General features: G+C 46.3%; 1 protein-coding gene across 1 annotated transcript in view; it reads right to left on the reverse strand.

Moving 5' to 3' along the window:
* EXOC4 (exocyst complex component 4) overlaps positions 1 to 23,757 on the reverse strand; it is a 767,286-nt gene that overhangs the window by 532,241 nt on the left and 211,288 nt on the right. Inside the window, exons 6-7 of the mRNA XM_045288923.1 lie at positions 17,902 to 18,047; positions 13,808 to 13,896 (exon numbers count right to left, since the gene is read on the reverse strand). Of these exons, the coding sequence (XP_045144858.1) occupies positions 13,808 to 13,896; positions 17,902 to 18,047 (235 nt within the window). The remainder of the gene's footprint in view (positions 1 to 13,807; positions 13,897 to 17,901; positions 18,048 to 23,757) is intronic.

Below are 23,757 nucleotides of genomic sequence, written 5' to 3' on the forward strand. Positions count from 1 at the left end.
GGGCCTGAGGGTCACTTAAACATGCGGGGCAACAACAGAGTAAGACAGTGCCTGGTCCTGCGCCATCCTCACGACTCTTGTTGTAGTCAAGTCCACTGATGCAGCTCCTGTGCCGATCCATCTCCTGGAGGGCATTCCCTTTTTCACTGCCCGTCTACTGTACCAGCACGATGTCCTCCAACACGGACTGGTCTCTCCTGACATGTCCAACGTGGGTGGGGTGAAGTCTCACCATCAGCATAACTGGAGTCAAGTTGGTGGAGGCGCACTGTTCTTCCTTGCAGGAAGAGAACTATGTGAGCAAGGGCCACCCATTACTCGGTGGGAATATCCTGGAGTCCAGAGGGAGACGCATGAAAAGTCTAGGATGGGTGACCACAAATGTAGCAGCTTCCAACGAGGTCAACTTGTCAGCTCAAGTGATCAACACACAGGAAGCTGGGGCATCCTCCCGCAATCCAATCTCCTCACGCACCCGATGTTTCAAGGAGAATGAAATGCCTCTGATTCGATGAAGCTTTGACCAACCAATCTTGACAAAGCCCCTGAGACGCAGGTGGGCTGCGTGCTGCTCATGTCATCACATAGGTAGCGGCCAGGCTCAGAGAACTGAAGTGACTGAGGTAAGCACTAGGCACTTGCTTCGCAAGCTTGTAAGCAGAAAAGGAGCAGACACGCTCTTCCATACATGAACATCACCAACCAACTGAACAGGGGTTTGTAAATTAGCTAACCACTGCTGAAATCAGGCATTAATGTGCAAACAAACAGGAACTTACTTGAGCTAAGTGGGCATGAATATGCAAATGAACTGGCTGCGATTCAGAAGATGTCATCACAATTCGAGGAATGAACATCCTATATTATGACTAGTACAACGCTCATGTAATATTCATACAGCCCATCATATATCACTGTAATATGGGCTTTTCAAGTTTCACAGCATGGTGAAGCCAGAAGGAACTGGCTTCACCACAATCCCAAGCTGGCTATCGGATGGGAGCCCCCAGCACTCTGCCCTCTCCATGGTCAAGCAGGCCACCGTCACGGCTCGAAGCTAGCTGAGAGTTTGCCCTTTAACCCAAGGCACTTGGGAAACATGTTGGGCTGGTTCCTCCACGCCCCCTCCCCCTCACCATCCTCCCAGCCCCATGGGCCATGGAAGACAAAGTCCTTTTCCTTGCAGGAGTGTCAGGCGTGTGATACAAACCCAAGTTCTTCCCTGTTCCCTGCTACGTGGATCAGGAGGCGGCGCTCTGGTGGCCTCGTGGGGTATGCTTTGGGCTGCTAACCACAATCAGCAGTTCGAATCCACCGGCCGTGCCCGTAAACAGTCACAGTCTCAGAAAGCCACAGGGTGGGTCCACCCTGTCTGAATGCTTTTCCTGGCACTGCTGGGTTTTACGTGGATAACCAACTGTCTCGCCTTGCTTTCCTGGAGCGTCTGCATTTCCCTATAAATCCAGAATGCAGCCTCTCTGCCACACCCAGTCCCAGCATGTGCAGGGAGGCTTGGGAGCTTTAGGATGGCACTTCACATGCCACCCAGAGGCAAAGTAGATGCGCAAATGGGAGGGAAGGGACTGAAGAGTTGGGTTCTGAGCTCCCAGCCCCGCCTCCGCTTCTCTCAGGCCCCACTTGAGCCTGTTTCCTACACTGAACAGTGACATGAGCCTCTAACAGAAGAAATCCGCTTGGGAAAGCACTAGATCACGGAGTTTCTAAGTCCCTTCTCACCTAAAAATCTGATTTCCACGCGTCACACGGTGGGACATTTACATGCTGCTCCTACATGTTGACAGATGAACTCTTCAGATAAAGTAATCTTGAACTATCGGTATTTCTGGAAGGATCCACACTTCATTTTGAAAGGCTCATATTGGGATGATAATCTTGTCATTTATGAGGTTCATTAGATAGTATTACCATAAATGTTGGTGGTCTGCTCTATGCTCTGGAAGCGTTCCTGGCTGCACTGGGCACTCCTATTATCACTATCGTGGTCCTCACACAAATGAGCTCCGTGGCTGTGTTTTGCTTTATTACAAAAACAATGCAACAGTCGTGTGAGCCAAATGAGGGAACAGACGCGACAGGGCAGCCTTTTGAAGCACCTCTTGCACCATGTTCTCTTTGGTTATTTTTCTGACATATGGCTCTTTTTCAGAATTTTTAAAATCATTTTGATTGGGGGCCTTTACAGCTTTATAACATTCTATACATCAGTTGTATGAAGCACATTTGTACATATGTTGCCACCATCATTTCCAAAATATTTTCTACTTGAGCCCTTGGTATCAGCTCTTTTTGCTCCTCCCTTCCCCACCATCCGACCTTCATGAATCCTCGATTAATTATATATTGTTATTATTATTTTATTTCTTACACTGTCCTTTATCTCCCTTCACTCACTGTGGTAGTTACATAATTTGCTGTCAATTTGCAAAGGGGTGGAGTCTAGCCAGTCAATCAGGTCGCAGCTTGATGACCTCATTTGGAGGTACCACGGAGATAAATAGCTCACTGAGGCCAGATACACACAGACCCTCTGCCATACATTCCTGTTGACAAGCCACATGGAGCTGTGCTGGTAGAGCCAGAGGCCTGGGGCTGGGGAAGCCACATGGAGGTCCACAGCAGCACTGAGAAGCTTGCACCACCACTGGATCCATGAGACTTTCCACCCACTGGCCTGTGATCTTTCTTCCTGCATTCGGCATCATTGCATGTGCTGCTTAAGTCTGGAGAAGAATGTATAGACTGGTAATGGGCATATAGGCTAATAACACTTTTATGGACTTGACTTGGACCAGGAAGTTTTCTTAATGTACAATTGCTGTTTGATATAGAGTTCTCTCTTATACACATGAGTGTCTATGAATTTGTTTCTCTAGTCAACCCAAACTAACACACCCACATTTCTATTATTTGCTCCCTTCGGGGGTGGGGTGGGGGGCTACATATCCAATCATGTGATGGGTTCCTCCTTTCTCTCCCTTCCCCCCTCCTCAGAACAGTCGACTAAAGAAAATTACCCATGTAGAGAAGTGTGCATACAAGGTGGCTTCAAAGTGCTTTTGGAAAATGTAATTAAAAGATAATGGAGTCTCCCCAGCAAACTTTTCAAGTCCCACTGTCCATTATTTAGAGAGCTCAAATATTAAGAAGCCCTAGTGTGTCAGTGATGACGTGTCGGACTGCTAACCACGAGGTAAACAGTTTGAAACTGCCAGGTGCTCTGTGGGAGAAAGATGAGGCTCTCTCCTTTCATAGGGTTACAGCCTCTGAAACCCACAGGGGCAGCTCTACCCTGTCCTACAGGCTCACTGTGCTCGGAATCCACTTGATGGCAGTGAGAGAGGGTAGGATAACAAGCCCGCTGCCACTCAGTTGATACCAACTCACAGCGACCCTCTTGGACAGAGTAGAACTGCCTCACGGGGCTCCCAAGTCTGGAATCTCTACAGAAGCAAACGGCCTCATCATTTTCTCAGGGACAGAGGGATGGGCTCACTGCTGGCCTCTCCACGAGGAGCCCAGTGCTTGCCCAATATTGCTGCCCGGGCTCCTTGCATTAAGCTCACAAGGATTTTACAAGTTGAAAACATCCATGTAACTGGCAATATTTTTGGTTCACTTACAAATTTCAAATGCATTCTTTTTTTCTTATCTTGATAGATAAGTAAATAAATTCAATGATTAAAAATGAGGTCATATGTCAGCAACAGGTTGTGAGTAAGAAGTAAAGATCCGTCCCTCCTTTGTGTCCTCAAGAGTGAGGTTCATGGGTGGCTGACCATGCTCTTTGGGGGGGGCCACTTGATGGCCACAAAACTAGGCTCTGCTGACCCCCAGCTCTTTACCTGTCTGCAATTCCAGGGCTCTGCTCCCTGCATAGGCAGGATTTGTAGGAGCTGGAGTTCTTTAGAAATTAACTCTTCTTTCATACAAATAGATCCCCAAACAGAGAACAAGTTTAAATAACTTTGCGCATCACATGGAAGAAGGGTAAGAGATGGTACGCTTAATAACCACCCTGGCATGCAGACAATTTCATGTCCTAGCTGATGTGAAAGAAATGCATGATTGCTTAGTACTTCTGAGAGACAGCTAAAAGAGAGAATTGGTATAACTGATTTTAATTTCATTATCAAATGAACCATATATAAGTTAAGCTCATGTTTTCAAAAACCAAGCAAGATGATAGCCATACCAAAGAAGAGAAATCAATTGTATAAACTATTTTCCAACCATCTTGCTGGCTCATCCTCCTTTGGGATGGGTACAGATATGAATGTGTCCATCTGAGATGGATGGACACAGTGGCTGCAACAATGGGCTCAGGCATGGGAACAACCGTGAGGCTGGCGCAGGGCTGGGTGGTGTTTTGTTCTGTTTGGTGGTGGGGGGGTAGTTGCTATGGTTTCAGAACCGACTGGATGGTACCTAACAACAACATTTTACAGACAAAAACATAAGCAATACGAGGAAAGGTTCTGGGTATTATGAAATCATTATATGCAATTTTTAGAGAAGGGGAGGGGAGACTTGCTTTCAAGGACACGTCATCGAGTGTCTTCTAAAAGGCTTCGTACAGGATTCTGTTCAAATGTGTGCACATAAAGCTTTACCAGCACGTCTCTCTGTGAAGGCCGTGGAAGCACTGTGCGACCCGGTAGGAATGCCAGGTCACTGCTGCACACCAAGTACCCAGTGCGGCCAGGGTGTCGGGGGAAAGGTGGGCATCCAGGGGCTCCCTCGGCCTTGGAGGGCGGCTTGTGCTCTCAGCAAGTCTTACTATAAATCCTATTGTCAAAAGGATAATCAACTCCCGTTTCATCTATTTCAAATATTGCCTTATCTTAAGGCAAGGCATCTCCAAACAGATTAATTACCCATGCTGTCATTAAGTATTCATATCCCAATGACCAACCGCTCATTAGGGAGAGGAGCAGCTCTGAAAATTCCAGTTTGGTCAGTGGGAAGAGCCCAGTGTGCCCCGATGCGGCTCCTTCCATGTTTGCGACGTTCAGCAAATCCTCTTAAAGAAGCCGAGTCTCAAGTGGCTGGAGCTTTACTGGGAACGTTAATGTCAGGGCTGTGGAAATGGCCCTCATTAAACTAATGGGAATAAAAATGGCACTCTAAAGGTAATATTATTGAGTACAAGCAGAAGTACTAAGTAGCCCCAAGACAGAAAAGAAATTGTAATCAAAACCCAGTATATATTTCTTCTTGGATCAATGAGAATTAATGTACTCTGTCCATTCTTGGGCTGAATGGAAAATTTCAAAGGGAGCTCAAGCAGACAAAGTAAAATCTCATAATGACACGTGCAAACAGTTGCAGTTAGAAAACCAAGAAGGAGACCACACTCAGCATGTCTTAAACTGAACAAACTCAAGAGAAAACGCATGCCTCTGCGTGCAAGACTGGAAGAATGCATGGGCAAGATACTGAATGATGCAGGGCGCATCCACAGAAGATGGAAAGAAAACATAGTTACTGTACCAAAAAGAACTGGTTGACTTTCAAACATTTTCAGAGGTAGCATATGAGCAAGAATAAATGGTACTGAAGGAAGAGGTTCACACAGCACTGAAAGCACTAGCCAAAAACAAGGCTCCAGGAATTGATGGAATACCAATGGAAATGTTCCAACAAGCTGATGAAGCACTCGTGAGTCGATGGCAAGAAATCTGGAAGGCAGTTCGTTTTCCAAGTGACTGGAAGAGATCATATTCATATCCATCCCAGAGAAAGATGACCCAACAAAATGTACCGTCACAGAACAAAGTCACTGTGATCACATGCGAGTCAAATGTTGTTGAAGATCATCCAACAACAGTGGCAGCAGTACATTGACAGGGAGCTGCCAATGGGCACCAACATGATAAACAGAGAAATGATTGAAAAGCCAACGGTTTCCATCTTGGTTGGATACACAATCAGTGCTCCTGGAAGCAGCAGTGAAAAGGCTGATGCAGTGCATTAAGTGAATGTGTAGCACAAGACTCCTCTATAGGGTTGCAAAACAAGGAGGTTACCCTGAGGACTAAGGTGCACCTGACACTCTAATCACTTCATATACATGTGTGAAAGTTGGGGCACCGAATAAGGACGAACGAAGAAAACATGATGCATTTGAACTATGGTGTGGCTGAAGAATACCAATAGTACCATGGACTGCCAAAAGAACAACCAAATCTGTCTTGGAAGAAGTACAGCCCAAACGCTCCTTCGAGGCAAGGATAGCGAGAATTCGTCTCATGTACTTTGGGCATGCTATCAGAAGAGACCAGTCCCTGGGAGACAACATGCCTGGTAAAATGCGGTGTAGAAGAGGAAGATCCTCAAGAGATGAATTGGCACAGTCGCTGCAACAATGAGCTCAAACTTAAGAGCAATTGTGAGGTGGGTGCAGGACCCGGAAGCATTTGTTCTGTTGGACATAGTGGGGCCGCTCTGGGTTGGAACCGCCTGGATGGCACCTACCAACAACAGCTCATTTTTGAGTTTTATTATCGCTTCAAAATGGGAGGAAAGCCAATCATGAGGACCTCGACTCCACGTAGCAACATGTCTTGGAAGGCTTCTCAGACAAGCAGGGGCGTTCCTGCACATAAGGAGGCAGGAAGACAGAGCCTCCCTTCACCAGACATGCCTTTTAAGGAGCGAACTCAAGCAGGAGCTTAGGCACTTGAACAGTTCGAATCATAAGGCCTGCTTTCTGGGCCAACATGTGAAGATAACCGAGGTAATGAGTAAACCCAAGACGTGCATCACAGGAATTAGGGTACAAAGAAATGAACCCCCGAGTTTGGTGAAGAACCCAGGACAGGGGTTGGGGAGAGGAGGACAAGGGCAGGAAGCCCTGGAGAGCAGTCGCAGGAACTCTGGGGAGGGAGTTGAGTCTTGCCTGAAAACATTGGGGAAGTGAGCGCAGTGGAGACTCAGGGACCAGACCCGGAGGCACTCAGCAGGCACTTCAGATGGCTCAGAATGAACAGGAAGACAAGAGAGGCAAGAAGCTGCTGAAAAGTCAAGTGCAAGGCATGCAGAAAAGTGACCACTGTATGCGGCGAGACACGTCACTGGCAACCTGGAGAGCATGGAAGAGGGCGATTAATCTGAGAAGAAAACCAGCGGTCAGGAAGTACAGTGAACCCTCGTTTATCGTGGTTAATCGGTTCTAGACCCTACCGTGATAAATGAAATTCCGCGAAGTAGGATTCCTTATTTGTAAATCAAATATTTTCGTAGTTAGAGCATAGAGGACATGAAAAAACACCCTTTAGTCACCAGTACACTCGTATTACCCAATTTATTAAACGAAAAAGGGAAAATGCAGTAAAACATTTTGGACGTTACAATGATCATTTATTATTTATTATTTATGGCATCAAGCGTGTACAGTATAAGCCAATCAGTGGCAGTAATGACAGAGCATGCGCTGTTAGGCAAAAACCGCGATAGAGTGAAGCCATGGAAGTCGAAGCGTGAAGTGGCGAGGGTTCACTGTACTTCTAATTCCACAAGGACTCATTTTTTAATATTTTTATCCATTGCCATCAAGTCTTTTCAGAATCACAGCGATGCTAATGTTATCACTAACTGACTCACTGCCATTGAGTTGATGCCAACTCACAGCAACCATATAGAACAGGGTAGAACTGCTCCTGTGGGTTTCCAAGACTGCAACCCTTTTTGAGAGTAGGGAGCCTCATTCTGCTCTGGTGGAGCAGCTGGTGGTTTCGAACTGCTGATCTTCCAGTTAGCAGCCCAATAAATAGCCTACTATGGCACCAGGGCTCCTCAACATTTGAGCAAGCCCCATCTCATTTTAAGTTGATTCTTAGACAAAAACTAAAACCCACTGTGACTTTATGGGGCAGCTGAGAAGTGCCCCACGGGGTTTCCAAGACTCATCTTTTCCAAATCAGACTGCCACTTCTTTCTCCCTCCCATAGCTATTTTAATATTTCGAGAACGCCAACGTCTAACTTGATACTCACCGTGCCTCCCCTGCTGTCGTCAAGCGGGATACCTGCTCTATATTTCAAATGAGAAAACGGAGGCCTCATGGGAGCGATCCAGTGAACAGCTTATTTTGGTCATGCAGGGTAGTGTTGTTATTTTTCCTTTTCTTCTCTCTTTTAAACATTCATAAGCTAATGGGTACATCAACTATCTTCTCTTGAAGAATAGTACATTAAGCCTGCGATGCTCCATTCAGGCTAACTGTTCATTAAAGCTACCCTCCTCCTCATCCTAAAACTCTGCAGTCCACAGGAAGTCCATGATTAACGTGGACACACACACAAGTCGGATCTCCACCTGTTATCTCCCACACTTTCAAGGGGGCACCCCTACCTCCTCAGCCCATTTGCCAGCAGCAGACTATATAATGAACCATCTGTGGTGGAGCAGCCAGAGCCAATTGAGATGGGCTGATGATACCAAAGAAGTCTCATTTAAGAAATCTCGTTCTCCCTCATTTTGGTCCGTTGGGTAATGATTTTAAATGCGCTGTCAACTGGAAACTTTGGCAGGCGCATAGCTTCTGTAAAACTTGAGCTTTGAATACTGCTTCGATGGTCTCGGTGGAAGGGGGTTTCTCTGCCTCTCCCCTGCCACACAAGGACAGGCGGACTCTAACCCAAGCCACCGGGAAGCGAAGCCCGCAGCTAAGGGGCATGAGCAGAAGAAACAAACCCCTTCCGCTAGGCTCATAGGATTTGACTAAAACATCCAATTGGACCTTTCCTGTGGAGATCTCACCAGACAGATGAACACATGAGTGGCCAGGAGAGGCGTGGAGAGTGGGAAATGGGGATGATTCTTACCACCTCCACCTCTTTTCCTTGCTGTCATGTTCAAAGCATCCTTCGGGGAAACTTCTGCCCCCAAAAGAAGCCCCAATCAAACCTTTACAGAAACCGGTCAGCTGGCTGTGTTTTTGTTCAATGACCGTCAGGAAAGTGACATGCTCGCTCCCTAATTTCCCCTGGTCACTGGAGGAAAGCCCAGTCCTCACCAGCTCGTTTCCGGAACAACGGTGTGTGCAACAGCACAGCACTGCTGAGTCCCACGCTGCCGCGGGCTTTGACGGTAGTAATGATCTCAGCAGTCTGCAAGGGTCCTGCACGTACCCACCCTCAGAAGATGGCAGCCCCTTTCAACGTAGCTGGGCTTGTAAATGTTTTCCACAAGGGAAGCATGTGTACAACGCCTGAAAAACCAACCCACCGTAGCATGCTGATTTCCACTCGCACAGATCCAGAAGGGCTCCCAAGCCTCTACATCAGCCAGCCTCATCTTTCTCGGAGCGTGGCTGGAGGGCTCGAGCTGCCGATTTTTTGGTAGGAAGGTGAGTGTTTCAACCGCAGTAGCCAGAGAACAAAAATAAATCTATGTGTAGCCTTTGCTTGTCCTAAAACATGACCTCTGGTGGAGAGCCAGGGGCCCTGCCTATGTCTTTCTCTCTTTCATCTAATGATATTTTTAGGGAAATTTTACATGGTGAAATACACAGCGCCTCACAGTTTCTACACGTAGTAACCAGGGGCTACATTCTTCACTTTGCGTCAACAGTCTCGTGATTTCTGTCCAGTTGTTTCACCCAATCTCCCTGTCCTCCACACTCGGCTCTCTGCTTTAAAATGATGGCTAGCTCTTTGGTCTTAAGTAATTCTTTTTTCCTTTTGTCTTTTAAAAGAAACACAACACTCAATGGTGACCACCTTTCCTCTTTGGTATAAAGTGTTACTTCATTGAAAGATCATCTAAGCATCTGGTTTTGATTCAAGGTTTAAAGAGTAAGCCAGGCCTATAGTCTCTAAGATTCCTCTGGTCTCAATAGATCCAGTGCCCAATCCAAGTATTAAAGGTGACCGTTCATGGTCTGGACCTTGGAGCATGTGGTAGTTACATAATCTGGTGTCAATTTGAGAAAATAACGAGTAAAGGGGTGGAGGATGGCCTGTCAATCAAGATATAACCAATTGAGGCCTCTGTATGGGCATGGCTTTCTCCTGAGAATTTTGGTAAATCTGGTTTTCCCTCCGTGGAGGCGGGAGAGACTCTCTGCTCACTCCCTGAGAGACACTCTACTGACAAGACAGATGTCACTGTGCTGATCGAGCCCGTGCCTTGGGAACTGGAGGAGCCATGTGGAAACCCCTGTCTGCGCTGAGATGCTTCTACCGCCACTGGATCCCAAAGACTTTCTATCCACTGGCCTGTGATAATTCTGCATTCGGTGTCATTGCATGTAGCTCATGAGTCTGAAGAGGACTTTATAGATTGGTATTGGACATATGAGCTAATATCAGACTTATGGACTTGATCTTGACTGAGCTGGGATGTGTTCTGAATATTCCATTGTTCTTGTATATAAACCTCTTTCTTATACACATATGAATGTCTATGGATTTGTTTCTCTAGTCTACCCAGACTAACACAGAGCAGAACTACTTTTTTATTAACATTTTAATAAACTTATTAGAAAGACTACTCTCAGGCCCTTACCCTTATTCACTAATTAGGCTTCAGTGTGAGTGAATGCCAAGTGATCGTATCAGATCACAAAATGGAAGGTGATCACATAATATCCCACACCAAAACAATGCCCTAGCCAAGTGGAGGAAGAACCCACCGTAACCATCACAGTGCCCCATCCACAGCTTGTCAACGTGGAACCTGTACACATCTCCTTAAACCACATAAATCTTCAACTAGAGACTATTACAAAGTCATACCTGCACTTAACATGATCTTATCATAATTAATGGAAATGTATAGATATATGATTATGTGCATATATATGTTTTAAAAGTTTGTAGCAAGAGTCCATTATCTTTTGATTCTACTTTTCCACAAAGCCCCGTCGTGTGCATGTATCACAGTCGTCTTGGAGAATACATACACCACCAGACCACTGCTGGAAATGCCGACCTCCAATGTGAGGCTCTGAAAGCAAATGAGGAAGACAGCCCCGGACACCAGAGGAAGCATAATGCCTCCCGCAGCGACCAAGAACTTGCCGGACCTGTGTTCAAACATTCGCTAGAAAGTAGAACTTCCAGGTGATGAACCTGGATACGTGGTGATGAGAGCTCTCAACAACGCCACCCGGGTTTCTTCTTGCCATTTCTAGTGCAATGTGAGTCAACAGAGGGGCCTTAAAACCGATCTCTGAGAAATGGGGCAAAATGTAAACTGCAACTAAATTCGCCTGTACAAACTCAGGACGTGTCCGAGAGGGTTTATGAAAGGCAGGCCACACAATCCTTTGTCATACAGTAGTTGTCTCTGATGGATCTCACCAACGACCAGAGCGGAACGTCCATTAGACTCTATTGAAGTGAACAGACAAAGAGTGAAAGGAGAGGGCGCTGTTTGCCTCTCAGAAGCCTGCAGCCAGGAAACAGGCCAAAGGAGCTACATCTGTTGTCCTCATCCTAGAGATGAAAAGAACTATCCCTGGAGGAGCGCAGGGAGCCACAGAAACGTTGGGAAAGAACAGAGAGAGCAGAGCTGCCAGGTCTCAAAGGGTAGGGCTGGGCTTCAAAGGGTCAGCTCTTCACCAACGCAGTTCCAGAGTTGGCCAGGAGGGTGAGGCTACTGCCTAACGGTGAGGGCTTTGGGCTGCCAAGCCCAGCGGGCAGACAAACAGAACCTGCCAAGGTCAATGCTGCAGCCTTACAATTTTCTGATCCTAACTTATGATAACCTGCTAACTTCGCTAGTAAGCCCTCATTATTGTGTTAACCTGAGTTCAATGTAGCCATGGTAACACATGCAGAACGCAGCAGAGAAACAGGGTGTCACTGGAGGGATAATGGTGTCAGAACAGGGTAAAGAGTAGAGGAAGAAGGCATGTTTGACCTCTGTTTTGTGGCCATAGGCCTTGAGCACGTTTGAAAGTAGATTTTCCCTCTCCTTACGGCACCCAAGGCATTTCCTCCGTAACTTTGGGGGTGATGGTACACCCATTTTGGAATGAGACGTTGTGGCAGTTACATAATATCCTGTCAACTTACAAAGGGGTGGAGCCTCACCTATCAGGTCGCAGCTTGATTATCTCATTTGGAGGCTGAAGGAGATAAATAGCTCGCTGGAGGCGGGACACACACTCTCTCCTTGACTCCCTGAGAGACATCCCTGTTGACAAGACACATGGAGCTACACTGATGAAGCCAGAACCCTGGAGCTGGAGGAGCCACGTGGAGACCCACACCAGCACTGAGAGGCTTCCACCACCACTGGATCCACAAGACTTTCCACCCACTGGCCTGTGATCTTCCTGCACTCGGTGCCGTTGCATGTGTTACGTTGAGTCTGAAGAGGAATTTATAGACCCGTATTGGACATATGGGCTAATATCAGCCTTACAGACTTGAAATGGACTGGGCTGGGGTGTTTTCTTAATATACAATCACTCTGTAATATAAAGCTCTTTCATATGCACAGATCAGTGTCTCTGGATTTGGTTCTCTAGTCCACCTGGACTAACACAGCTACCTACTTTGAAAAATGAGGCAAGATTAATGGAGGGTGTGGCTTCAGTCAATCTCTTTTAAATGGTCACACACACCATCCACACAAACTGTTGGGCGGCAGAGATGAGGGGGAAAAGGGCAAGGGCACAAGCATAGTCCTCAGAAGAAGGTCAGGGGCACCACAGTCCAGAGCTGGGAGAGAGAAAGAGAGCCCCACTAGAGCCAGCTTCCTGAATTCTGGATTAATGGCCTTTCAATCATAGCTGATATGTACAATTACTTCCTACCTGATGAGTCTGAATAAATATCTGGCTATGTAGATCGGTGAATGTAAAATGTTTCCAATACCTTTGTTATATCAAAGACAGTAAAAGTGGTCCTACTCACGCCTCATGGAGCTCTGAAAGAATTTTAAATCATCACTCCTTGCTCTCAGCTCCTGTTCGACATCTTATGTATGCCGTTTACTTGACTGCTAGCATTTACTTCCTGATCTTATTTTCTTATTACTGATGTGTGTTCATCCATCTATACATGTACACCCATAGATTATACATAGAGTCATCATACATATACATATACACGCACACACATTTTACTTTCTTATACGAGTGGATCTTAAGGAGACAGCTTCAATTTCTTTGTACCTCACTTCCACTCCTCCAATGCCTAGGATAATGTCTGACACTTAGCAGGTCTTCCACAAATCTTTCTTTAATGGATTGCATTTGCCTTGACAGTATTCTATCAGAGAAAGAAATGTCCTTGATCTAATGCTTTACATAACCCGATAATTTACATAACCAAGTGTCCTTGTTTGCAGACTATAATTCTTTACAAACCACACCTGTGTATCAAATATCCCCTGTATCAAAGTTATGCTGATTAGACCATACAATTTAGCGGCATCCTTCCACCTTTTAAGTAACGCCTGAAGCTGTTTTTGTCCTGTCCTGAATCTCAGGAACTCCTGTCATATTCTGAAAGGCATCAAAAACAACCACCGAGAGTAACAGTGGCAGTAAGGGAAGATGGTATTCTCCGGAGTTCTGCTCCGGAGTCTGCCTGCTCTGGGCTCATCGCTGCTCTGGGCTCCTGCTCAAATGGTGGCATGTCTCTACATCCCATGGCCACCAGAACACCTAGGAGCAGCTGGGCAACAGATTGAAGGATCGGGTCATCAAGTCGCTAAGTGTTTGGTACCTGGCAAGGATCCTATGAAGGAGAGCACAGCGTCGCATGCTGGGAAAGCCTGGCCTTTCCCTGCCACAGCAGAGCTTGTCCAAAGAAGTTCAATCACCCACCTTGAAGCTCTCCACTCCGACTGTACAGCTCCCTCCTCTGCTCTCGCAAATAGGCGCTCATGCTGATGGCGTGGGAGGACGATTCAAACCTGCAGTGAGAGGCAGAATAAGAAAGGAGCAAACAAGGCACATGATGAGGTGGCATCCAAACAGACGGCATCCTGCTGTGTCCTCCAGAAGTGCTCCCCTCCGACCTGTGCTACCCTCGCCGCTGCTCCTCGGCCAAGACGCTCTGGCTAGTCCATGACAGCGGTCAAGGGCTTTGTTTTACAGGCCAGGCTCCAGGTGCACACCTCTGCAGCCCCCATTGGATGCTTTGACTGGTTTCCACTTCAGCAGGTGCAGCTCCAATCTGGCCCAGGCTGCGTGTCCCTCCTGGCCTTTGTCATCCTTTCCCACACCCACCGCACCAAGCGTGTCCTGTAAAGTCACGTGACTCCTGCTACCACCGGGCTGACAGTCAGCCTCCACCGTCAGCTGCCACCGTTGCTGGCTCCCAAGAGCAGAGGCCAAGGCCCTGACTTCCCGCCTCCCCAAGTTGGAGGGTGAGAACCAAGGGTGTGTCTGGAAGACTCCTGGGTAAGCAAACACCTGGAACACCGGGGAAGCCATGGCCTCGCCCCCAACGTCCTCAAGACAACACACTTTCCAAAGGGCCGCCGGCTACCACAGAAAATACTCCCTGAGATACCAAGCTACCTACATTTGGTCCTAGCTACCCAGAAACTGTGAGCAAGGGGTGGTGACCGGCTCGGGACCGGAAGACAAAAAAAGTGGGGGGAGGGGGGTCATCTCTAAAAGCTGAAATGACGCTAAAGGCCAGTGAGAAGACAGAGTGCACAGCGCTTCAAAAGTGCCACCTGCCAGTCACGTGTAGAAGGGAAGCCACTGACCTCCACAAGGCATGCAGGCAGCTAGTGATCAGAGACAGAGTCGGAACAAAATACGCCGTAGAGCAGAGAATGGAGAGGCTCACATTATACCATAAGAGGGAACTTAAATACACTTAATTAACCTTGGCTAGGGGCAATTAGAGAAGGGTAATAAAGTCCTTCACAGATCTGATCAAAATGAATTATAGCTTGCCAAAATCTTACTCCTTTATGACCCGATGTAGTTTTGTTAGTCAGGAATCGGTTTTCATGTTTGCAACGAGTCACAGATTGATATAATTTCACAGCAAACGAGGCAATAGAGATGATTCATCTCACTTCCATATTTTCCGGCCATAGGCACTGAGGCCCACAGAGACAAGCAGCGTGCCGTGCCTCACAGCGTGCCTCATTAGAGTAGAATCAACGCTGGACACAGGCACGTCTGTCACAGTGGTTCTGTTCCGAGTGGCCGATGCCACCCAATAGTATCAAAAGATCTACTGCAAGTATTGAGAAACCTCATTAGACAACATTATCAAAATGGAGAGTTATTGTTTCTCAGCATGGCCTCCATCTAGGTCTAGACCACTGGTTCTCAACCTGGGGGTCATGATCCCTTTGGTGGTCAAACAACCCTTGCACAGGGGTCGTCCAATTAATAACTATAGCAAAATGACAGTGATGAAGTAGCAATGGAAATAAGGTTATGGTTGGGGGTCACCACCACATGAGGCACTGTATTAAAGGGTCTTGGCATTAGGAAGGTTGAGAACTGCTGGTCTAGACACTTCGGGAAGAGGTGTTTCCATCTCTCAAGCACGCCCCTTCTTGAAGAGACGGAAATACCATGGCTTGGGTCAGGGGCACCTTGATCCTCAGAGTAACATCCTTGCTTTCCAATGCTCTAAAGAGGTCTTGTGCAGCACAGCTGCCTAACACAGCGCAGCGCGTCTTTGGATCTCTTGACTGCTGCTTCCGACTGAGTGTCAAAGGCGGGACCAGAGAGTGTGTGTCACACTACTGTGTCCAGGGTGGCGATGGGTCACAAGGACTCCACGGCACATGACAGCAGCAGCAACAACCCTTCCCCGAAGACCTTCGGTTGACAACGCATACAAATGGCAGTTTCAGATCCCTGAGGGATTCAAACGGTTTACCATTCAAAGCTCTTAGAGTTTGGGGAATAAAAAACAGAAGTGTGAAAGGGCAAGCACAGAAATGTAGGGTAACGGGCAAGGTTTGCCAAGGAAGCTCTCTGAAGGCAGTCCTTGTGTGATGGAAAAAAGACCTCAGTACAACTAGCCCGGCCTTTTCTCATCCTGGGGTTTCCCAATTTTCTCTAAAAACTTCCTTCATCCATAAGTCCCCGCAATCATCTGTGCTCTTTGAGAAAATTTTTCAGGCCTACCCTTTTGGGATCCCAAATAAAACAGTCACCATAAGGTTCTCAGTAGACCTTCCTCTCTGAATCGTATTAGTCAACCCACGCCTCCTCCCTGGTGAGGAGTCACCCCCTAACATTGTCATTAGCTTCAGTCTTGCTTAAAAGACCGACAAAAAGACCTGCGCTTTGAACTAGTAGATCTTAAACAATGCTTTTGGTACCCACGAAGCTGAAAGCTTGCTGAAGCCAAGATGTTTTCTTCGCCCCATTGTCCCTGTAGTCAGAAGCCCAGGACATCCTCCACTCTGCCAACAGGGCTCCTGCAGCCATCCGTAAAATGCTTGATTCATCAAAACTTATTGTCCCACGAACTTGTTGCAAAGATTCTAGAGGATGTAGGAAGATGGCCACTTGAATTCTGTTTACAAAACTAGCTAACACTGACCTCAAAATCAATTTTTTCCAAAGAAACCAACTCTTTTGCTTTTTTTTTTCTCCAGGCACCCAATCCAGACTAAAGGTGTACTGGTCATGCGCTAGACTGCTAACCACAAGGTCAGCAGTTTGAAACCACCAGCAGCTCTGAGGGAGAAAGACGAGATTTTCTACTCCTGTAAAGAAGTACAGCTTCAGGACCCCCCCAGGGGCAGTCCTACCCTATAGGGTTATAAGTTACAGGTCAGGGAGTTGGTTGGTTGGTTGGTTTTACTTTTCTACTACTTGCTGGCTGAGTGATGTTACGTCCGTTACCTCAGCTCTTTTGTGTCTGACATGTTTATGGGTAAAAGCAGACTGACTTTACAGCGAACACTGGTGAGAAGAAAATGAGTACGGCTTAACCTCTTGGCTAATGTAAGTTCAGGGTTAGCTACTTCCACTCTGCTGTCATTGAGTACAATCTGAATGAAGTCATGCTTCAATGAGATGGGTTGAGAAACTCATCTAGCACACAGTGCTTAACATAAGGCATGCACTCAGCCAATGGTCGCTATTAATGGTATGCACTGCTAATTAGTCGTCCTTTAAGAAGCCCTGGTGGCACAGTGGGGTACACAGCAGGTGGCTTGCGGAGAAGTCAGCAGTTCCAAACCACCAGCTGCTCTACAGGAGTAAGATGAGGCCTACTTGTCCCATGGAGACTAACAGCCTTGGGTTTCCACTGGGTCACACAGGGTCACTATGAGCTGAAATCAACTACATGGCAGTGTGTACGGTGTTGCTGGAGAGTTATACTTTGTTTGCTGAGATGATCCTTAGATTTTTTTTAAAATGAATTTCAAAGCAGTTCCTTTACTAAATGTAACCTCATATAACTTTAAGTAGGTAGGGAGACTTTTACATCACTTTATGAATAAGGTTTGTTCCTTGCCACCGTGGGGCTTTTTCAATGCTGAACTGTTCACTTCCCTTCATTTCACATAGTGAGCCCTGGAGGGGCAGCAGGTAAGTGCTCAGCTGCTATCTGGAATGTCAGCAGTTCAAACCCACCAACAGACACTCAGGAGACAAGGTCTGACAAACAGCTTCAGTATAGACTCACAACCTCAGAATCCCACAGGGGCAGTTCTACCATAGCGTTCACTGACCACGGTTTCAAAGAAAATCCCCGGAGCCTAATTCCAGGAAGTTTTATGAAAAGCTCTGTATGATCCCCTAGCCAGAGTCCAACAGAGCCAGAAACACCAGGCCACAGGGATCAACAGTTCACTTCCAATCATTTCAAATCAACTTTCCCTGGAGGAAGCCCTTGCTGTCATCAGGGAAGTCAAAAGTCACCCCTACTTGAAATCCAATACTCCTCACACCAGTGACCTCACGGCAGGGTCAGTACTTACTTGAAAAGGGAATTTTTGGGCCTTTGAGGTTTCTTCTTGGCAAAGAATGCTGCAAATTCGCGGCCAGTGCTGGCATAGCTCAGCTGAGCCGACGGTTCCGAGGCCGTGCGAGTATTTTTCATGTCCAAGTACTCCGTCAACAGCATCTGTGTGCAATCACAGAAACCATTTCCATTATAGTGCATAGTAGAGAAAAACAAGGGTTAAATCCAGGAAAGTCTAATTCAAAAACCTCATCCTTGATCCCCACGAACAGTGACTTGGCCAGTCGTTCACTGTTCCAGTAGAAGCTCTTGGGAAAGATTCGTTTCTACTGCCACCTAGTCCTAAGCCTAGGGACATAGTGTGGTGGGCACCGAAACATGGGGCAAGGGGATGGTTTTGTTACTGAGTGTCCCCTACCCGTGAGGTGCGGTACTAAATTAACCAGTCCAACCATCCAGCCATCATTTAATCCTCAGCATTCCGAATTACAGCAGGACCGGCAGCAACACCTTGATATGCACGTTTACTGGGTGCTGTCTCTGCTCTGGACAAGGTGCTAATCCAGGAGGATGCATGATCCAATTGAAAGCCGAGATTGCATCTGGATGGCTATTAGATTGCATTATGAGATAAGGGGATGAGAGTTTAGGGAGCTTCAGGAGTTGCTGGAGTGAAAACAAGTGAGTGTGTTCGCCCCTCCCTCTAGCCCACCATGCTGGACCTCCACTCCAGCAAACCTGCCAATGAGAGGGGCTGGAGGCCAGAGGGAGCTGAGCAGTCCCGACCCACAAAGAATTTCTAGAACCACTACTCAGCTTGAGAGTTGCACAGCAAGGAAAGTAAGTATCCTTTGATCTCCTATAACCAGTGGATCCTGCGTATAAAAGCCATCCATTCTAGAGCCATCCTAGGGCCAGGACTAAAATGATCTATCCCACTCTCTCTATGGCCAGCACTCTAAAATGTTCCCATTGTTTGATAAACAAGAGATTCCAGAAGAAATGACCACTGCTCCTAAGAACATCTGACCTGACACTGAAGCACATCAGCTCATTTCTGTCATCACTGGTCTCATGTATAAAGCCAAAGCAGGCAGGAACACAGAGGAGCAGCGATTCCACCCACAGCTGAAGCAAAAGCTTTGGAGGGACTCGAGGTGCTACATGCACATTCATCTCTGCATGAATGTGCAAGTGCACGACGAAGGCCTGAGGACATCATCATCATCATCATCACTTTATGAAACACACTTTTATGAAGCACCCCATGAACGTGACTCTGTCCCCTGTAGGATTCAAGGCAGTTAAACCTTTAGCATAAACACATGAACATACACGACAGAGTACTTCTTACCTCCCAGAGATGTTAGAAACACAAGTCCTACTTGACCCTCAAAGCAAATCTATGAGGTAAAAGTTACTATCTGCCTTTTAGAGAGGAAGAAACCGAGTTAGGGATATTCAAAAACTAGCCTCGTGACAGGATAACAGGCCAGGGCTTCAACACAGCTTGAGTTGATTCAAGGCCTGTGCCCTAACCCAGGGCGTCCCACACCCACGAAGAGCATACACACTGCCTCAAAGACCGGGGCCGTGACAGCACTCAATCCATCTTACTGAGGCGTCTTCTGTAAAGTCAAGGTGACCCCAAGAAAGCATAAAACACGTGAACGGATTGGCCAGTTTAAAATAATTTTGTATAAGAACTGGAGGGCGTTACTTGGCAATGTGACAAACACTATCTCTGCTAACACAGCACCCAAGGTGCCAACAGTCCGGGGCACTACGGAGGTGGAGCTCTACAGCGAGGGACTCCTTCGGGTTGCAGGCACGCCTGCTGATGGCTGGTTTTTCAGCAACCAGAGACCAAAAAAGGGCTTGGAAACGCACACAGAACTTGCAAACTGATGTAAGCAGATGGCTACAGATGCCCTGTTCGTTCATGCCTTGGTTTAAAGACAAGCATAACAGAGATGCGTCTGTACCAAAGCATGGTGACAGAGGCAACCTTAAAGGTCTTGTGCTGTACCTATTGTCTCGAATTCAAGAGTGAAAGGGTCACGTTAGAGGAGTTTCCAGGGGTAAGGTGACTTAATCCACTCAGGGACATAGGACATAGTACTGAAAACCTGCACATGTCAACCACTGGAGCACTGCGACGGACCACGTCAGTCATCACGGTACTGTATGCCTGTGATGGGATACTAAGTCAATCTACACGAGTCACGTGCTAACATTCGTGGGGAGCTGTGTGCTGACTATATGAACTCACAAGTATCAGGTTTCATATTAACACTAGATAAATAATGCTTCCTTTATTCTATTCTGTAAAGATCACACACACATAAAAGAAGATCCTGTCCGGGACCTGAGTCACGGTATTTACTGTGCCTTCCTTTGTTAGAAATTAACATATATTTGGGTTGCTATCTTAACGCATAAATTGTACATTTCGTTTTTATGAGCCGCTCACTCTTTCACCTTCATTCCTGACAATATAACAACACAAAAACTGAAACAATATATGAATGCTGTTAAAAATTAAGGCCATGAATTACAATGGCTCGAGACGATCTTGTCTCCCTAGGAGGCTGCCAGCAAATGGAACGGTAAATGGGGGAGCTGAGTTGTTTTTTTTTCAAGCTAGCATTCTAATTCCCCCCATTGTACAAGGACTACAATATTCTGCAGAAAGGAAGCCAAAAGAAAAATAAACACAGTCATTTTGAAAATGGAATGGCTGCCTGCTTAATTACACTCATTATGGATGGTAATTGTACAGTTGCAACCACCATTAGGATGGTCTCGTGAAGAGCTCCTTGCTTTAGGAACTATTGTGGAAAACAAACAGACCACAACATGCCACCAATAGCAAATTCCAGATAGGTAAAGCTGGGCCCACAGAGCTCACTTTTAGCTAGTTTTGGGGTTTTCTGCTCTTTAACCCAACAAAGGGGTTCTTTGACACTAACAACAAATGGTTTTTTAATAGCTTCCCAAGAGGGCTATTAGATTTTAAATTGAATATATAGTTCACGCATAAATGATGCCAAGGGTTGGGCTCGGTTTAAATGCAGAAACAAAGGTAACCCCTATGCTAAAGGTGCACGTCTAGCAGTGGCGTCCCTGGAGAAGGACATCATGCTTGTTAAAGTTGAGGGGCAGCAAAAAAGGAAGAAGGCTCTCCGGTGAGACGCATGGACACGGTGGCAACAACCATGGACGCAGACATCAGAACCATTGTGAGGGTGGCACGGGCCTGGGCGGAGTTTCCTTCCGTGGACGGGAGGGTTGCTATAAATGAGCAGCAGCAGCAGCAGCAGCGGAATCAAGAACCGGTCCAGGAGAGCTGGTACCCTAGCACATATTCGAGAGGAGGACTGCTATGAGCAGGTATCGGCGGGCAAAAGGGCTCCCAACTAGGATGGCCCCAAAGGTCTCAAGATAATGGCACTTATAGAAGGGCACGCAGAGACCCTCAAAGGTCCACACACTGAAAACACGCAAGGTGGATCAGAATAGGCAAAGAAAACGTGCTGGGAAATTCAGGGTCTCTTTGGTGCATACCAGGCAGGAGCCCTGGTGGCACAGAGGCTAAGCAGTTTGTACCCACCAAGGTGGTGCTTCCGGGGACAAAGACTTGGCAGTCTGCTCCTGTAAGGATTTACAGCCTTGCCAGTGGGGCCTGAGGCAGCCCACAGCCAGTCTACAGAGTCACTATGAATCAGAATCAACTCGCTGGCAACAGATGCTTAGCAAATATCCAATCATTCAGGAGACATAAAAAGGAAGACCAAGAGGCCTACCCAGACAGATGGGACATGGAGGAACGGCTAAAGGCCTTTGATATCAGGCTTTGCACTATAATACAAAAGGCAGGGGTAATAAAGAGTGTTGGACAAGTAAATAAAATAGTAATAAATATACTTTGAGTAAATGAATCTGCCAGTGTACGAAACAGATGGGAAACTGATGGGAGCAGGGACAAAATCAATCACTGAAAAAAATTCCATAAAGGGCAAGGGGTAAGGAGAAAACAATAATCTCTACTGAAATAGTCCAACTAATAATTATAAAGAAATTTTAAACTAAAGTAGCTGGTAATAAGATGGCATCATTTGGGATAAATTTGAGGACAGAGAAAAATGAACAAAATGTAACTATTTATTCTGCAACAGAAACAGCAGGAAAAATAAAAACACTGAAAGCTTGTGCATCTAAGTGACTTAAAATATATATGGCTCTGTGAATAATAATGAGGAAAACAAGAAAAGTTAAGTTTAGGAGAGACAACAAATTTAGTTGGAAGATAGTACTCCCGTGCAAAGCACATGAATATTCATGTATACTCTCAAGTACATAATGTGAAAGGGAAAATAATGCTGATGAGCTTTCCATGATTTATAAATTAATTAACTTATGTTAGGACTGCTAAATGCATGTCTATAAGCTCATAAAAAATTACCAGCCTCTGAAACAAACTTTTAAGTATTTATAATCTGATCCTATCACATAGTACATTTTGAAGTAGTTTGAGGTATAAGTTAAATAGCATAAGATTCATCTGCTATGATGTACAATTTGATGATTTTTAATGAACGAATTCAGTTATGTAACCATCTTAACAATTTTAGAACACCACAGTGCAGTGCAGGGGTCCTCAAACTGTAGCCTGCTGAAGACATCTATCCAGCCCGCCGGGAGTTTTCGCCGTTTTGTTTTTTACTTCAAAATAAGCTATGTGCAGTGTACATAGGAATTTGTTCATAGTTTATTTTTAAACTATAGTCCAGCCCTCCAACGGGCCTGAGGGACAGTGAACTAGCCTCCTATTTAAAAAGTTTGAGCACCCTAGGTGTAGTGGGGTACATGCTGGGCAGCCAATTGCACAGTCAGGAGTTCAAAACCACCAGGTGCTCCACTAGAAAAAAGATGAGGTCATCTACTCCGGTAAAGATTCACAGTCTAGAAAATCCACAAGCATAGTTCTACTCTACCCTAGAAGGTCGCTATAAGCTGGACTCGACTCTGGTTGGATCATCTCAAAAAGCCCCCTATGATGTATGCTGCAGTGTTTTCCATACAGACCTTCTTAATCAGATTCAGAGAGCTCCCTCTTTCAATCCATTGTGCTAAGAAGGGTTATCTTGATTTTTTTTTTTTTCATCTCAGTGGGTGTTTGACTTTGTCCCTGGCTTTTTTTATTTTATTGGGACGCTACTCTGGATACCGTCCTTTATTCTTGCCTTAGGTATCGGGTGCTGCTAGGATAGTGATATCACAAGTGGGTGGTTTTAACAAATAGAAATTCATTTTCTCACAGTTTAGGATCAGGGCATCTGGATGTGGGAAAAGTTTCTTCCATCTGTCAGCTGTGAGGGACGGTCCTTGTCTATTTTATTACTGCGCTCCTTACTTTGAGGACTAAGGTGCACCTGACCCGAGCCACTGGTATTCCCAATTCCTCATATGCATGTGACACTGAGACACTGAATAAGGAAGACCATAGAAGAATTGATGGATGTTAACTGCGGTTATTCCCAATCCCTCACATGCATGTGAGGCTGGGACATGGAAGAATTGAAGCATGTTAACTGCGGTGCTGGGGAAGAATCGTGGAAGGACCGTGGACTGCTAAAAGGATAAACCTATGTGTCTGGGAATAAGTGCGGCCAGCGTGCTCCTTAGAGGAAGGGTGGTGAAACTTCACCTTACACATTTTGGAAGAGACCAGTCCCTGGAAGAGGACATAATATTTGGTGAAAGGCCCTTGAGGAGAGGCGCTGACACCCAGGCTTCAACAATGGGCTCAATAATGTAACTGTGAGGATGGCAGGATTTCATTCTGTTGAGCATAAGATCACTATGGGTC

Source organism: Echinops telfairi, unplaced genomic scaffold (genome assembly GCF_000313985.2).
Source record: "Echinops telfairi isolate 266 unplaced genomic scaffold, ASM31398v2 ScPeMD7_23;HRSCAF=83, whole genome shotgun sequence".
NCBI lineage: Eukaryota > Metazoa > Chordata > Mammalia > Afrosoricida > Tenrecidae > Echinops > Echinops telfairi.